Consider the following 17,620-nt stretch of genomic DNA (forward strand, 5'->3'; position numbering starts at 1 on the left):
ATATATATATATATATATATATAAACTCATTAAAAAGGTTACATACATATATTCCAATTTCTATGGTTTGCACAATTTATTATCTTTTACTACTGTTAAAATATCTTTTATTTGATTTCAGCTTCCTGTTGCTTGTTGCTGCGGATGATGGATGATTACATGCATGAATATGAAAAATCAAGAAAACCTTGAAAATTTGTCGGCATAGTTTATTAAGGAAATGTCCGTGTTCTTCTTCATTGTGAGAACATATAAACATGATAAACTAGATTGTTATTTTTTTCACAAACATGTGATGGCCAAAACTATTTTTACAGTACACAGTCACACATTTCTTTCCAACATGTATATATCCTGACTAAAGCACTTAACAAAAAATAATTTGAGTTTTTTTTATCCAAATTGGATATCTCTTTTCTCCATGCTCCACCTAATGAGAGAGTATATATAAGGATAATATTAAGTGATTAAAAATGATAAAATAATTTATTATTTCTGAAACTGTATTTTATAGCCCTTTAAGTTCCATCATATAAATTTGTGTTATTTTAAAGGTTTGCATATTATAAGTAAATAACGACACAAATGACGTATTCAAAAATACTTTACTTATTAAAAATAATATACTGCTTATTTAGAAACAATTTCTTTTAAATATTAATAGAGATATTTTAGATGTACATATATCATTTTTCACCTAAAAATAAGTATTAATCACATTTGATCATTTGATCTTTAATATGTTATCCTTGTTGAGAGTGTGTTTAGATTAGATGATGTATTTGAAGAATGAAAATAAATGGATATGAGAAGGAAGAAAAAATGAAACTGAGATTGTTTAGACTAAGATAAAACGACGAGAAATTTTTAAGAAAATTTATTAAAATTCGTAAATGATTTGATGAACCAATAAATAATTTCTTTAATAAAATTAATTAATTAAATATGTTTTTAAAGTAATTATCATTTATATATTTTAAGTATTTATTATATTAAAATAAAGAATAAATATTTTATTATGTTTAATTTAATTTTAATTAATTAAATTTATTTGTTTAATTAATTTTCAAATAGTTTTTAAATATATATAATTGTAAAAATTAGAAAAAGTAGTTTTACTTTCTTTCATCAGCGATGTCATCGTTTCGATTCCAAGATGAGATAGTATAACTAGAATCAATCTCTGCATCTATTTAATTTTTAAAAGTAAAAGGATTTTATTAAATATTTTATACATCTATTTACTCAGTATAAAATATTACTTTCCAATTTAGGTTCAAGAGTTTCCTTTTCCAATGATATTATACAAACAGATATTTAGGAATTCAAATCTCAAGTCAGTTTTCCACATTTCAAATCATGTCTCCTAAATAGTTATAACCTGTACTATACACATGTACATGTCTCTGTTATATTTGAAAACAATTTAGTGATTAAGTAAATTTTAAACATTAGCTGATAATTCAACGAGCTCTTAATCATAAATCTACAAAACATATACTTTATTTTATTTTTCTTTGGTGTTGCTATTTTTTAAATTAATTAGTCATGTATATTTTATTTGGGTTAAGTTATGTTTTGAATTTATGATAAATTTAATTTTTTTTAGTTGAGTCTCTATTAAATTTTTTGTGGTAGATTTAGTCTTCACAATTTTAAAATTTTTCAATTAAATCTCTGCCATTAGATTTTATTGTATGATGTGAAAGTTATCTTAAATTGTTATATTACTTTAATGTCATCACAAAGAGACTCTTCTTCAAGAATTTACTTTATGTTTTTATTTCTATTTGTGTATTTGTTGTTTTTATTGTATTTGTTGAATTTGTAATAGGATTAGAGATGTATTTCTTTTGTGTGGTTTTGTTTTTATGTACTTTTCAATTTATGAATTTGAAAGTTTTTCTACATGCATATATTTAAAATTTTAATTTAGACCTATAAAATAATAGTTATTTAAAAAAATAATAATTATTATTTATAATTATTTTGATGCAACTCATTCAAATTTGCACTGTATTGATATTATAGTGAGTAATTTGATTTGAATTGTACTTTAAAATTATTATTATTGATTTTATTTTATATTTAAAAGTTCTTTTAAAGTTATTTGATATAAAATAATATATATATAAACATTAGCGAGTATCCATGGGTATCTACGAGTATACAAAATTTGCAGGCACAAATATTTAACAGGTAATGGGACAGGTAATATGATAAATGTTTTAGACATGACGAATAATGGATAGACACTACTAATACTTGATCTAACATGTTGTCATTCGTAACAAGTAATCCTCACTCGTAATATTGAAAGAGGAAGAAAAAATCCAATGGATTGTTGAGGGTTTGTTCCTATATGTTGTGGAAGAATAAGTTAGAAATTATGTATAATGCGGTCCGAAAGAATCGGGTGTATGTGACACTAGTTGAAAGATGATGAAAAAGAGAGGAAAAAGAAATAGTAAAAGGAGAGAAAAAACATCAAAAAATAGAGTTATCAAGATGTAATAATTTTTCAAACCATGTCAACATTTATTAATTTAAATCCTTTTAAATAAATTAGAGATTAAATTAAGAAAAATAAACTAAAGAATCACATTGAATAAATTTCATATTAAAAAAATACCCTATTAAGCCTACAGTTAAATACATAATAGTAAATAAAAAAATGTAAAGATAATAAATAACTATGTGAAAAATATAAGAATTAATATTGATAATAATAATAAATTAAATAAGTTACAACTTACAAATTAAAAGTAAGCGAAAGTTGTTTACAATTTATTATAAACTAGAAACTTCTAACATACGTTGATTTAAGAAAATTTATCAGATATTTTTTTTATTGGTGAAACTAATAGTTAATTTTATTAACATTACTAAACATACTTTAGATATACTTATTTTAGTAAATTTTAATGTGATTAGGTCCACAAGCAAAAGATCGTAAGATGTAAAAAGTTCGATGAATATAGCAATAAAAACTAAATGTGTTTCCTAATTTCAAAAATAATGAATGCATACACATTAAATCATTATTAGTTATTAATAGTAGTATTAATTATTAGCATTAATTATTGGCCATTAAAATTATTGCATAATAAATCATGCATGTTTTAATGTGTTGAACGGTCGTGTTGCTTCACCATCATTAATAAAAACAAGCATAAATGAACATTGTTCCTTGATATACCCTGTCCTTCTGTGAAACAAAAACACCAAGTGACTATTCACAAGTTACCAAAACCCTAAGATATGTTCGGTTATGGTTATGGCTTCAAGAAAATAATAGTAAAATCTCACTGAACTATTTAATAACACACACACACACACACTTTTCTTTATAACTAAGTGGGCCTTGACATAGGTGTTAATTGGGTTTGAACTTTGCAAATTTGAGCACTTCCCTAACCTAGAAGAGCCCAATAAGCAAAATATCAACAAATTGACCTTAAAAGTTACAAATATAAGTTATACCTAGAGGCCATATATTCTGCACTATTCAACTGTAATAATCTTCATTTATAGTAAATAAAAATATTGAAGCCACACAAAATCAATAGTTTATTACAATAAGGATAAGGTCAATTACGAAGTCTTGTTTAATAAAATGCGAAAAAAAAAACACATACTATTAAGAGTTTTACTCATTCTCTCACTATCTGTTAGACCTAATTTCATCATCATCAATCACTTAGAATGAGTCTTGTAATACATTCTATTCACCAACAACTACTACTCCCAAACTCATACCAAACAGAAAAAAAGATATATTATTATAAAAATAAAATAAAAAAACTTTACCAACATTGTTACCAAAATTTCCGATAGGCGATTGCATGATTTTCATAATTTCCTTTTAAATAGTTACATACGAAGGAAATCTAGCAATAGAATCTTGAATTGCCCTGATTTAATTTGAGAAAACGTGTTTAGGGAAAAGGATTAACCGCTTATAAGCGGTAAACACTGCGGTGACCGGGAAATGAAGGTCAAATTTTACTACCGCCACGCCACCCTTATTTTCTCTTGTTCTTATATCACATCGTTAACTCTCTTTGGTTCTTTCTTTTATTTTCGCGTTGTCTCTTCTTTCTCTCGCTTTGTTTGCCCAGAAAATCAGAGAGAAAAAATAATCCTCTTTGAAATTCAAACTGAGAGAGAAAAAAAGAGAAACTTGTCCTTAAAAACCCACGGTGTTTTCTTCAGTACTTCAACGTTGACGCTTTCTGAGGAATCACAAAGGCACCAGCAAAAAGCTTTGTTACTCAAAGCATTTTCGCTATTTATCTTTTTTTTTTGTCTTTCGATTTTCTATCCTTTTTTTCTCAGGACTTGGCAGTTCGGAGACTTGGCGATCACTCTGTAAATTTCAGTTTCCTTCGCTCTAATTCATCCGCACGTTGCTTTACATTGAAGTAATGCGAATTTTGCTTGCGATTCTCTTTTTATTTCAGGATTTGGCTCCTCTGAGGTGATCTCTTCGTGGAGTTAGCGGTTAGGATTCTTGCTTCGCGTTGATTCCTCGTGGTTAGATCTGAAGTGTACTAATTACTCTTGTTTGAATGAGAAGCCTGAGGAACTAGAATTTTGAATTCTTTTGGAGTTTGGAAATATGATTTGAAGTTGAAGAGGGAGAGTGTGCTGTTTCTATGCTTTGTTGTTGAAGATGAAGAGGTCTAGAGATGAAGTTTTCACGAGTTGTTCTCAACTCAAACGGCCTGTGGTGTCTGCCCGAGGAGAAGCGTAAGTTTTTATTTTGTTATCTTGAATTTTCTTAGACTGTGCTCGAGCTTTGATTTTGCTATTTTTCGTGCTTGATGAAGCATTTATCTCTTCAATCGAGTGGTGAGGCTTTTCATTTTTTGGTGCGGTGAAGTTTTGTGTTTTCGTGTTCTTACGTGAAATCGAAGGAGTTTCAGTAGTTGTTCTACTTTATTATCTGCTTTTGCAGGTTTAGGCTTTAGTGAAGCTTGTAGTTTTGCTTTCGTTGAATTGTTTGACGTTGTGAAATGAGATCGGATGTTTCTTGTCTGCGATAATGTTTGAATCGCTCTCATCATTAGTTGATTTTTAGGTTTTATTTGTGGCTTTAGTCATTGTTCTAAAGATTTTATGAATTTTTTTGAATGAAGGTCTGGGCAACCGCAGATGGCAAATGGAGGTGCTCAGAAATTGACAACTAATGATGCCCTAGCATATCTTAAAGCAGTAAAGGATATATTTCAAGATAAGAGGGACAAGTATGACGACTTTTTGGAGGTTATGAAAGATTTCAAGGCTCAAAGGTTTGATCATGTTGTAACATATTCTTTGTCCACCTCGCCTTTTTCTCAATTATTTGTTCATTATTTTTGTATCATATTGGGAAAGAGGAGGATCTTGGTTTTGTTAGTGGAACTTGAGCTGTGTTTCCCTTGGGTGCATTGTAGAATTGATACCGCTGGTGTCATTGGAAGAGTGAAGGAGCTGTTTAAAGGCCATAGAGATCTTATATTGGGATTTAACACCTTCTTGCCTAAGGGGTATGAAATCACACTTCCGTCAGAAGATGAACAACCTGCTCCAAAGAAACCTGTTGAATTTGAAGAAGCTATAAATTTTGTGAACAAAATAAAGGTAAGTGCGTTGTTATTAATTTTTCCTTTACTGATTTGTTTTCAACCAATGTATTTTTTTTTCTTTTGAGCCTGATGAATTCTTATCATGCAGACTCGTTTTCAAGGCGACGATCATGTGTACAAATCATTTCTTGACATATTGAATATGTACAGAAAGGAAAACAAGTCTATTACCGAGGTCTACCAGGAGGTATGTGTGTCTGCCTATGTTATGTGTTGTCATGCTATTGTCCTGTAAATATGATGTTATCCTTTTTCTTTTCTTTTTTTTCCTCTTGTAATGCTAATATTTCTTTTGATTCTCATTTTAATCATTTGGATTTCTTCAGGTTGCTGCTATTTTCCAGGACCACCCTGATCTTCTTGATGAGTTTACACATTTCCTTCCAGACGCTTCTGCAGCTGCCTCTACTCATTATGCTTCTGCTCGAAATTCTATTCTTCGTGATAGGAGCTCAATGCCAACAGTACGGCCAATGCATGTTGAAAAGGTTTGACTCCAATTCTTATGCCCCTCTTTGTTGTTGAAGTTATAACTAAACCTAAGGAGATAAGGTGAGGTGCCAGTAAGAGGTCAGCACCCCTTGTACATTGAAGTGCTGCCCCTTCAGTGAGATTCTTGCCTCAGGCGCATTTATGGTTCCAGTGAGGCACACCCTCTCCGTATCACTGATATCTGAAAATGAACCTAAAATGCCAGCCACCTATTTTGCTAACTAGGATGTTAAATTTGGTAAAAGAGTTATGATGAAAAAAAAAAAAATTAACACTTGATGTTTGGGAGTCTTGTCAGCTGATAGGTCTTGTAAATTGAACATCTAAATCATTTGTTTTTCACTGAAAATGTTATGCCTAGTAGTCAGTCTTTGTCTATTTGAGAGCCCACCGTTTGTCTTTGATGACCTATGTTGCTTTGTCCCTATGAGTTTTATTGTGGCTTTATAGTTAACATTTTACTCATCTCCATGCCAGCGAGAAAGGACCATGGCTTCACATGGGGATCGTGACCCCAGTGTTGATCGTCCTGATCCAGACCAGGACAGAGGTTTGTTAAGGATAGAAAAGGAGAGGAGACGTGCGGAGAAGGAAAAGGAACGCAGAGAAGATAGAGATAAGAGAGAACGTGAAAAGGATGATAGAGATTATGAGCATGATAGGGAGCGATTTCCTCACAAACGGAATCGTAAGGTTGAGGACTCTGGAGCTGAACCATTGCTTGATGCAGATGAAAATTTTGGTACGCGTCCTATGTCATCCACTTGTGATGATAAAAATTCTCTGAAAAGTGAGTATGACATTACTTATGAACTTACTGTTGTGTTTTTTACCTTTTTCCTAATTAATTAATCACTAATTATGGAACCTGTTTTGCTGTCTAATCGGGTAAGAAATAAATGAACAAAAAGAAAATCCAAAAAACATGTGAACTTAAAATTAATCAATGAATGCTAAAAATTGTCATCACTTTTCTGCCTCATACAATGCTAAAATATTAAATGCAAATGATTTATGATTTCTTTTGGTGATGGAATCATCCATAGTAAAACAGTGCTTTGAATTTTTATATTTATTGTCTAGGGTATGTAAGTATTTTCCTTATTTTGTGTAAAATGAAGGACCTAATTTATTCCAAATAATTTTAAACTCATCCCTTCCTTTTGTGGCTTGTTACGTATCTTAAATTTTGTGATTTCAGGTATGTACAGTCAAGAGTTTGCTTTCTGCGAAAAAGTCAAAGAAAAATTACGGAATCCTGATGACTATCAGGAATTTTTGAAGTGCTTACATATTTACAGCAGGGAAATAATTACCCGACAAGAGTTGCAGTCATTGGTATGGGTTTGCATATTTACTTTTATTAGATACTCAATTTTAATGTTAAGTTCTGTCAAGATGGGTGACTTAAATTTATCAATCGATGTTGGTTTGGCTGGCAATGAACGTTGATTGACCTTAATTCCTTATAAAATGTGGTGTATTGGAAACTACAGAGTTTATTTGCATGAAAGGAGTGGTGTGTTGTGAACTATCAATTTGGAGAATAAAGTTATGTCAAGAAAAAATTGACCTGGGTCAGGGGGACAAAACTACATGGATAATGAAGTACGGGGACTGAGAATGGAATAAAAAAAATGGAAGAAATAATCAATTTCCAATAAATGTTAATACTATTAAGGAAATATATTGAAGGAAGACCATTTTGAGCAGAATGTTGGAGTAGCTATTGAAGGAATGGATTTCAATGGCTTTGAAGAAATTTACATCAACAGTGAAAAATCCAGTGTGGGTTTATCAAAGTAGTATGCTTTGGTTGCTCAGTGCCATGCTCATTACACAGGCACCATCTTTTGGTTTACAATGGTTGTACTAAAGTTAGAATCTATGACCCATTCTACACCCAGGTTAACTCTAGTGGGTTTCACTTTGCATGCACCATTCATATGGATAAGATATCAGGAACAAGAGAGTTTATCCCCTTTTAGTTGCACCATGTCTGTATGCTCCCAATCATCCCCATAAAGGTTGTCTTTCCAAATGTCATCAGAATATAAAAGAAAACCAGGAAACTTCCTTCAACCAGATTAGGCCTGAATCTTGATATGCTTTTTCCCAAATCACCTTGTGCGCTATACAGGAGGCACATTGGAGGTCGAGATTAATATATATCTGACATTAACCCAGATTTCAATCCTTTGAAGATATTCCATTCAATTTGCATTAGTTTATCTTAATAATTATATCTGAGAGAGATGTTTGGTACCATTTTGCAAGATTGCTTTCTGATTTGGAGAGTGAAGTGAAGTAGCTCCAGGAGGAGCAGCTGGAATACACCTTTGTCAAAAGACCACAAAATTGGGGATTTCTGGATTTGCGATTGAGATTGTAATTGGGGGACACAAATTTTGGGCCAAAGACTACAGTTCCTGTCTTGTAATTGTAACAGTAATGTAAACCTTGGACTGTCAGTCAAACATTCAAATCATCTGACCCACAGTGCAGTTGTTAATTTTTCTTGCGTGATACGGAATGACCAACCAGATTTGAATGGTTGGGCCGACATATGTTTTGGCCAAACCAAATTTATTGAGTCTATAAAATGACTGGGCCACACAGCTAATTGCTAGAGAATACGAACTGTTAACAGTTAACTTCCAATCACAATGTTTACATCAGATGCAATTGCTGTTAAATAAATTATGGTTTATGTTATTTATAAAGTGATTAGTTGCTTTGTATGTAGTTTCAGGCTTCGGCCATCTATTCTTGACATATCTGACTGACTGTTCCTTCTAAATCCCCTTTTTGTGCTCAATCTAGAAATGCATTAAAATGAATTTTGGGCATTAAAGTAGATATATTGTCAATGCTGCAGCTTCCACTTCAATAATTTGCTGCACTGTGTTAACTGAATTTGTTTATGAGAAACTATAATAGACTAGTTCATTAATATCTTTCTGGAACTTCATTCCTCTCTCCTGAAAACTTACATGTAGAATATGATGTTAAAACATGAAGATAAATGGATTTTTCTCTCGATCAATATGAGAACCAGCTCAACCTGCTTTTACTGTATTTCATACTATACACCTTGATATGTAGTCCTTGTGCAATGCTATATGATTGACTCTTGGTTATTTATTCTTCCAGGTGGGCGATTTACTGGGAAAGTATCCAGATCTTATGGAGGGGTTTAATGAATTTTTGTTACAATCTGAAAAAAATGGTATATTCAAGCTAAGAATTTATTACTTTCCGTGAAGTTAAATTTTTAAATTTATGTCTAATCAGATCCTATGATACAGATGGTGGATTTCTTGCTGGTGTTATGAATAAAAGTAAGATGTTTTTCAGTTTTCTTATATACGCTCCCTTTTTTAGTTTTATGTGAAATGATCTGGGTTCACATGAACTTGTGCAGTTTTATCATCTGATCCCAAAATTTTCTCGTGTTTGTTAGAGTCCTTATGGAATGATGGACATGGACTGAAACAAATGAAGGGTGAAGACAGGGAAAGAGAAAGGGATCGAGATAGAGACCGTTATAGGGATGATGGGATGAAAGAAAGGGACCGTGAGTTCCGAGAAAGGGATAAATCTACTGTGATTGCCAACAAAGATGTTTTAGGCTCTAAGATGTCTCTATATCCCAGCAAGGATAAGTATTTATCAAAACCTATAAATGAGCTGGACCTTTCTAACTGCGACCAGTGTACTCCTAGTTATCGGCTCCTACCAAAAAATGTAGTTATTTTATTTGTCTCTTTGTATTTTGTCTTTTTCCAATGGAATCTGTGTGATCCTCTTGCTGATTGTTTTTCATGTCTATTGTCTGTGCTTATGCAGTACCCAATACCTATAGCTAGCCAGAAAACAGAACTTGGTACTGAAGTGTTGAATGATCACTGGGTATCTGTCACTTCAGGAAGTGAGGATTACTCCTTCAAACATATGCGCAAAAATCAGTATGAAGAGAGCTTGTTTAGATGCGAAGATGACAGGTAAGATCTTTCCAGTGATGTTTATGTACATTTTAAAATACCTGCTTTCTTGATTAATCTTCTTGGGGTGATCACTTTCACAGTTGCCATATTATTGTAGTTTTTGTTTTTGCCATCATTGGGTTGATTAAAACATGATTTCTGTAAGTTGTCTATCACTTGCACTTGCTGATATTATGTTAACTGCTTCGCAGGTTTGAACTTGACATGTTGTTAGAGTCTGTGAATGTGACAACCAAGCGAGTAGAAGAGCTGTTAGACAAGATCAATAATAATACCATTAAAGGAGACAGCCTAATTCGTATTGAAGAGCACTTAACAGGTATATGGTCTTTTCAATTAATCTGGGGAATTGGTTACAGCAGATATACAGTGCGAAGTAATTTCTTGAACTTTTTCATATTTTGACGTGAATTTTGTTTGTTTGTTGTTTTAGCTATAAATCTTAGGTGTATTGAACGATTATATGGTGATCATGGGCTTGATGTGATGGAGGTTTTAAGGAAGAATGCACCTCTAGCTTTGCCAGTGATATTAACACGCTTGAAGCAGAAACAGGAAGAGTGGGCAAGGTGCCGTGCTGATTTTAGTAAAGTTTGGGCTGAAATATATTCTAAGAACTATCACAAATCTCTTGATCATCGTAGCTTCTACTTTAAGCAGCAGGATACAAAAAGCCTTAGCACCAAAGGTAATAAATAATGTTTCATTTCAATTATGTTGAATTCTCGAAGCTTTTAATATTTGAATATTCTTTTATATTTGCAAATTTTGAATTATGTGAGATAATCCGTGGATATACCTAAACCTGAGTTGTCAATCTAACACTGTAGTGCTGCTGTTGCAATGTGGGCCTTGCAGCTTTGGGCCACTTTGTTAATCCGTGGATATACCTAAACCTATTGTTTGCACTATCTGTTGCATTAAATGCCTAACTTTGGTTAATGGTTGAAAGCCCTTGTTTAGCCATACAATACTGCGTCATTTATGGTCTATTTTGGGGGCAATTTTTTGAGTTTGCTTTGCTCCCTTATTTGGGGTTTTAAATTGAACCGTATTCTATAACATTGAGTCCTCTTGTGCCTGTGAAGCACAGCCTACTATTCTCTGGTGCCATCTCCAGCCATTTATTACATTTTCTGGCACCTTCCTAGTAGTTCCCATATCGTAATTTGATTGATTTTTTTACTTAATTTCAATTGATCAAAACAAAACGTTAATTGTCTGATATTTACACACCGTGCAAAACAAAATCAATGGTATGCAATTACCTTTATTCAGTGAAATTTTCAATATATGTTGGTGGTTACAGCAATTCTTTCCATGTTCTTGACACCTTTCTATTTTTTTGACACCTTTCTTTTATCAAACTTTTTACAGCCTTGCTCGCAGAAATCAAAGAAATTAGTGAAAAGAAACGCAAAGAAGATGATGTTCTTCTTGCTATTGCTGCTGGCAACAGACGGCCAATTCTACCAAACATGGAATTTAAGTATTCTGATCAAGATATTCATGAAGATTTGTATCAGCTCATAAAATATTCCTGTGGAGAAATTTGCACAACCGAACATGTGGATAAAGTTATGAAGGTTTGGACAACATTTTTAGAACCAATGCTTTGTGTTCCTTCACGGCCCCAGGGTGCAGAGGATACAGAAGATGTTGTCAAGACTAAGAATAATAGTGTCAAGAATGGTACGGCAAGTGTTGTTGAAAGTGATGGTAGCCCTGTTGTGGGTGCTACCGTCATGAATCAAAAGCATATAAATGTTTCCAGAAATGGGGATGGTTGTATGCCAGTAGATCAGTCAACTTCTAGTAAAGCATGGCAATCAAATGGTGATAGTGGGGTTAGAGAGGATAGGTATCTTGATGACCGTGTATTACGTAAAACTGAAACTTTGGGAAATAATACACAACATGGTAAAATGAATAATATTGCTTTCCCACCTAATGAACTATCAGGATTTAATAATAAGCAAGACCAGTCTAGTGAAAGGTTAGTGAATGCAAATGTCTCTCCCGCATCTGGAACGGAGCAAAGCAATGGAAGGACAAACATAGATAATTTGTCAGGTTAGCAACTTAAACAATGATGCTACTTCTTGGTACTTACCCTTCCGTTAATTGAATGTAATCTGTCAATAATTTCTCATAATCTTCAACTGTTACGTTTTGAGAATGTGCGGAACTGAGATGCAATTTTTTATACAAGGACTCACTGCCACCCCAGCTAGACCTGTTAATGCATCTGCTGAAGGAGGACCTGATGTTCCACCTTCAGAGGTACGGATTAACTCTGTACAGCTTATGTCAGTCTCAATTTAAATTTTGCTTGTTCTACATTCATCATTAGGATAAATTTTGAGATTTTATCAATAAACTAATATACACTGGTGCTAGAGGCCTCTTCCTTTGTGAATGTATGAGAGAGGGTCACTGTTTGTAGTCTTCTCCTTTCATTTGCAAAGAGGCTGTTTAGGATCTGTATCCTTGGCCAACTGGTTATCCTCTTTTTGTTTTGCTGTTAATATGAAGGAATGTTTTTGCACCTGTTGGTAAACCAATTGATGCCATGCCACCTTCTGAAAAGAATAGTTAAAATACTTTCTAATGCAAGTGAAACACCTTTACTACTCCAATGACGTGACACTTGTTTTCTGGTATCAAATAATTGGTCTCAGTAAGCATGTCTTCAGATTTAGTTAAAATGACAGCATTGATATAAGAAAAATTATATTGTGAACTTGAAAAGGTATATGACTGGCATTACTCACTGTCATTAGCAGCAACACCAATCCTTAGAAATCTTGAAGCATTATATTGCGAACCAGATTTTTAGTAGGTGGTATTTTCTTTCCTTTAATTTGATCAAGTTGATTGTGGTAGAAATACGTTCATTATCTATTCATCTTGCAATATATATTGTTGATGAATGATCTTTCTACTGTGAATTGATCCTCAGATTGTAAATACGAAGATCTGAGTGGTAAGCCATAAGTTGTTAGCTTTTCAGAACAGAGTGTAAAAAACACTCTTTCCTTTGCAAGTTCATGACTACCGTTGTTCTTCCAATAATTTTCTACATTATAATGAAACCAAAAACTTTTGACTAATTATTAATTTAGTTCTCCTTTTAAAACATGTAATTCTGTGACATCATTGCTCATAATGTTTAAATTTTATATATTAGGCATCATACCGATTAATTTGGTGATTTTGTGTTTCTTTATCATGGCTTAGGGTGGTGATTCTGCAAGACCGGGTACATCCACAAATGGGGCCATCACCGGAGGCACCAAAGTCCACCGATACCAAGAGGAATCAGTTCGACCCTTCAAAAGTGAAAGAGAAGAGGGTGAGTTATCTCCTAATGGAGACTTTGAAGAAGATAACTTTGCAGTTTATGGAGGTAATGGTTTGGATGCAGTGCATAAAGGAAAGGATGGTGGTATGAGTCGGCCATATCAAGATAGACATGGGGACGATGTTTGTGGTGAAACCAGAGGAGAAAACGATGTTGATGCTGATGATGAAGGTGAAGAAAGTCCTCACAGGTCATCAGAGGACAGTGAAAATGCATCTGAAAATGTTGATGTTTCTGGCAGCGAGTCTGCTGATGGTGAGGAGTGTTCTCGAGAAGAGCATGAGGATGGAGAACATGATAACAAGGCTGAGAGTGAAGGTGAAGCTGAAGGAATAGCCGATGCCCATGACGTTGAAGGAGATGGAATGTCATTGCCATACTCTGAACGCTTTCTCCTAACTGTGAAGCCACTGGCAAAGCATGTTCTTCCAATGTTACATGAGAAGGACAGGAATTCACGAGTTTTCTATGGAAACGATTCCTTTTATGTTCTTTTTAGACTTCATCAGGTACAAGAATATCTATTTACAAATACACCCTCTCATTTTCATAACATACACTGACGATTTGTGCAGTTTCAGTTGTACAAACACCAAAGTTAATTTTCATTTAGCATTATTAATCTGTGTTATTCTATTATTCACAAGAAATTAGGAATAGTTTTTCTGAAATGTAGTGTTGTCTAAGCTACTCTTCTCACCTTGTCTTTGCTTCTCTGTTTTTATTGTTTAATTCTTACTTCTAAGTGATTGGGTATCTGTTACCAGTAGATTCATTCCAAAGTGTTTAAGTGTGGCCAGATGACTGTCTTTGAAAAGGTGGTGTTTGTACTGATTGAAATTTGAGGCAGTGACAGTAACATTTTATGCATGTATGGATGCGCGTCAATCTTGGCTACACTTGGGTATCAGTGCGTATGTGTATGGTTTTGGACAAAATAGATGTCTTTTAGTTTATAAGTATTTCCTCTTATTAATGCGAACATATCTGCATATCTATTGTATATTCATTTTATAATATTTTGTCTTATTAATATGACAGACATTGTATGAGAGGATACAATCAGCAAAGATTAACTCATCATCTGCTGATAGGAAATGGAAGGCTTCGAGTGATACAAGCTCCACGGATCAATATGACAGGTGATAAATTACAATTTTGAACATAAATGTAATTATAAATATCTATATATGCAAGACTGATGCGTCTCCTTTATACTGTAGATTCATGAATGCCCTTTATAGTTTGCTCGACGGTTCGTCTGATAATACAAAATTTGAGGATGATTGTCGAGCTATAATTGGAATTCAGTCATATGTCTTATTCACATTAGACAAGCTGATATATAAACTCGTTAAACAGGTCACATACATAAATTCCACTTTTGATTGAGTGCACAACTTATTATCTTTCCTACCATTAAAAGATCTCTGATTTGATTTCAGCTTCAAGCTGTTGCTGCTGATGAGATGGATAATAAGCTTCTACAACTACATGCATATGAGAAATCAAGAAAACCTGAAAAATTTGTCGACATAGTTTATCATGAAAATGCCCGTGTTCTTCTCCATGATGAGAACATATATCGTGTTGAATATGTAATTTTATTTTGCCTTCTTGTCTACCTACGTCTGCTCCTGAATGAAGTTTTAAACAGTGTTACAAGTTCTGGAGCGATAACTTAGTTTATTCCGTTGCAGTCACCTGGAGCAACGAAACTGTCTATTCAACTGATGGACTCTGGACATGATAAACCTGAAGTGACTGCTGTTTCGATGGACCCTAATTTTTCAACCTATCTACACAATGACTTCCTGTCTGTCGTCCCTGACAAAAAGAGAAGTCAGGGATTTTCTTGAAGAGGTATGTGATTAGTCAGTAGAATTATAAGTGTAACTGCATTCTGATGTTTATTTTTGTAAATTTATTTTATTTTATTCATATTGTCAGGAATAAACGTAGATATGCTGGTAGTGATGAATTTTCAAGTCAGGCTATGGAAGGACTACAGATTATCAATGGTCTGGAGTGCAAGATTGCTTGCAGTTCATCTAAGGTATTTGATATAATAAGATTTCATAGTTGGTTTTCCCCACTTTAAGCTAGAGTATGATGTCTATTGGATTATGTTTCTGAATTTCCAGCCTTACATCTTGTCCTCGGTACCTGTTTGTCAGGTCTCTTACGTTTTAGATACTGAAGACTTTTTGTATCGGGTGAGAAGGAAACGAAGAGTCTTGCATCCGAGGAGTTCAGGCACCCATGAACAGGCACAGTCTTCAAACATTCGTTCTAGAAGACTGCAACGATTCCGCAACATGTTTTCCATTACATGAATTGTCCATTTTGAGGTGGACATGGTATGCAGAATTCTATATATTGCTATCAAACAGATGCAGAACTCATACTTTCATCCAATATCAATTGTTATGATCAATATTCCTTACTGCTATATCAAATATAATATAATGCAGCTAAAAGTTCATCTGTCATTTGTTGTTTTCTAGATGGTGGGAATTAGTAATAAACAAAAAGTTTGACTGATAATTGTTGTTCGGTTGTCCTTTTCAGTAACACTTGCCAAATGTCATTGGCAGAGAGGCGCATGAAAACAGCACCCTATACAAGAAGTTGATCTAGGGATGCTTATCAGAAATTATTTTTGCAAATTTTTTCTGAGCAACCTAATAAATCTTACAGAATGGGGGCGCGGCATTGAGGGGAGATTGTTGTATACTGTAATCTGATGGCTCACAATAATGTATATAAAGGTAATTTGTGATGTAACTAGAGGACTTTTTATTTCATTCATCAATATTTTTGTTATTTAGTTTTTTATTTTCCCCTTTCACTTTAGCTGCTACAAATATTGAGGTTATTGATCATGGAACATTGGGTGGCTGCAATTGGCCTGCCGTTTCAAATACAAGGCGTAGACTGAGAGTCTGCCCACAACATCCTTTTTCTTTTTGTTTCTCTTTTGGTATGATTTTAGCATGGACAGTAAAATGAGGAGAATGTAGCATACTGAGGCTATTTTTGCTTGTCTTGAAAGCTACTTATCATAGGGAGGTCGGTGGAATGATGAATTGAATTGGGCAACTTGCTAAAAGAGTATTCTTTTTGAAAAAAATGGTACATTTGGGCTTTTTAGTAGTAGCTAATAAAGCTAGAAGAATACCATATAGAATTAGGTATCACTCTGAAAGAAGTTAAAAAGGAAAATAAATTTTACAGTAGAAGTTTCATCATTTGTTAGAAGCGTGTGTGATGGTGCAGTGAAAGAATTAACATTTATATAATTTTTTTAAGTCAACATCATGTCTTAGTTATATGTTTGTTTAATTTGTTGATAAGGGATGCTAAATGGATTGCTTGATGAACTTGTGTAATGATGAGTTCTCTGATAAAATAAGCCAGTTGAAACAAATACGGGGTGCTGATTGCAACTTTACCGAGATGCCACTCTTCTTAAATCACGGGCTTCTTGCATTGCTTTTTAATTGATGAATGAGAACAGTAAAATGCAAGATCACGTGGCACATTTTGAGTCAAGCAAGAGTTGAGTTGCCCATAAATGTCATAGATTAGCTTGTCAAGAAAGCACGTATTTCAGAAAAATGTTCATTTACTGTATAACAACACTGTTACCATTGACATACGCACTTGAACAGACAAGTTGTGTGAACACAGAATCTAAATTCAAATTGGGGATAGGGATGGCATGGGTTGGTTGTGAATTGTACTTTTCCATCTTTATTCTCAAAATAAAAAATTATTCTCATTTTCATATTTAATAAATATAAAATTTGTCATGATGGATGTACATTTGTATCTCTACCTTTACTAATATAAATATTAATTAAATTATTAGTTTATAAAAGTAATAAAAATCATAGATGAGAAAATATGATATTATAAAGATTTAACGTTTAAAAGATACATATATTTAAATTAAAACTAAAGACGTTTTAATAATTTAAAATAGTGATAAGAGGATGAATATAGATATATTTATTCTTTAATTTTTATTTGATTCAATATAGTTTTTTAATTTTTTTTGAAATAATTTAATCGAGTCTTGTTAAATTGATGTTAATTTTTTTTAATTTATATATCAAATTAAT

General features: G+C 33.1%; 1 protein-coding gene across 1 annotated transcript; it reads left to right on the forward strand.

Annotated features, from left to right (window-relative positions):
* The first annotated feature begins 4,059 nt into the window (after window positions 1-4,059).
* LOC114174066 (paired amphipathic helix protein Sin3-like 4) lies at window positions 4,060-16,547 on the forward strand. Its single transcript, XM_028058807.1, is given in 26 exon segments — window positions 4,060-4,371; window positions 4,464-4,752; window positions 5,142-5,294; window positions 5,439-5,625; window positions 5,719-5,817; window positions 5,957-6,118; window positions 6,600-6,912; window positions 7,324-7,460; window positions 9,276-9,351; window positions 9,431-9,463; window positions 9,586-9,869; window positions 9,972-10,126; window positions 10,321-10,448; window positions 10,563-10,817; window positions 11,507-12,202; window positions 12,342-12,412; window positions 13,370-13,484; window positions 13,557-14,002; window positions 14,535-14,635; window positions 14,717-14,855; window positions 14,939-15,091; window positions 15,194-15,323; window positions 15,326-15,356; window positions 15,444-15,549; window positions 15,671-15,853; window positions 16,065-16,547. Coding segments are annotated over 24 exon segments (4,206 nt in total). The 5' UTR covers window positions 4,060-4,371; window positions 4,464-4,675; the 3' UTR covers window positions 15,830-15,853; window positions 16,065-16,547.
* The last annotated feature ends 1,073 nt before the right edge of the window (window positions 16,548-17,620 follow it).

The sequence above is a fragment of the Vigna unguiculata genome, chromosome 2 (assembly GCF_004118075.2).
Source record: "Vigna unguiculata cultivar IT97K-499-35 chromosome 2, ASM411807v1, whole genome shotgun sequence".
Classification (NCBI taxonomy): Eukaryota; Viridiplantae; Streptophyta; class Magnoliopsida; order Fabales; family Fabaceae; genus Vigna; species Vigna unguiculata.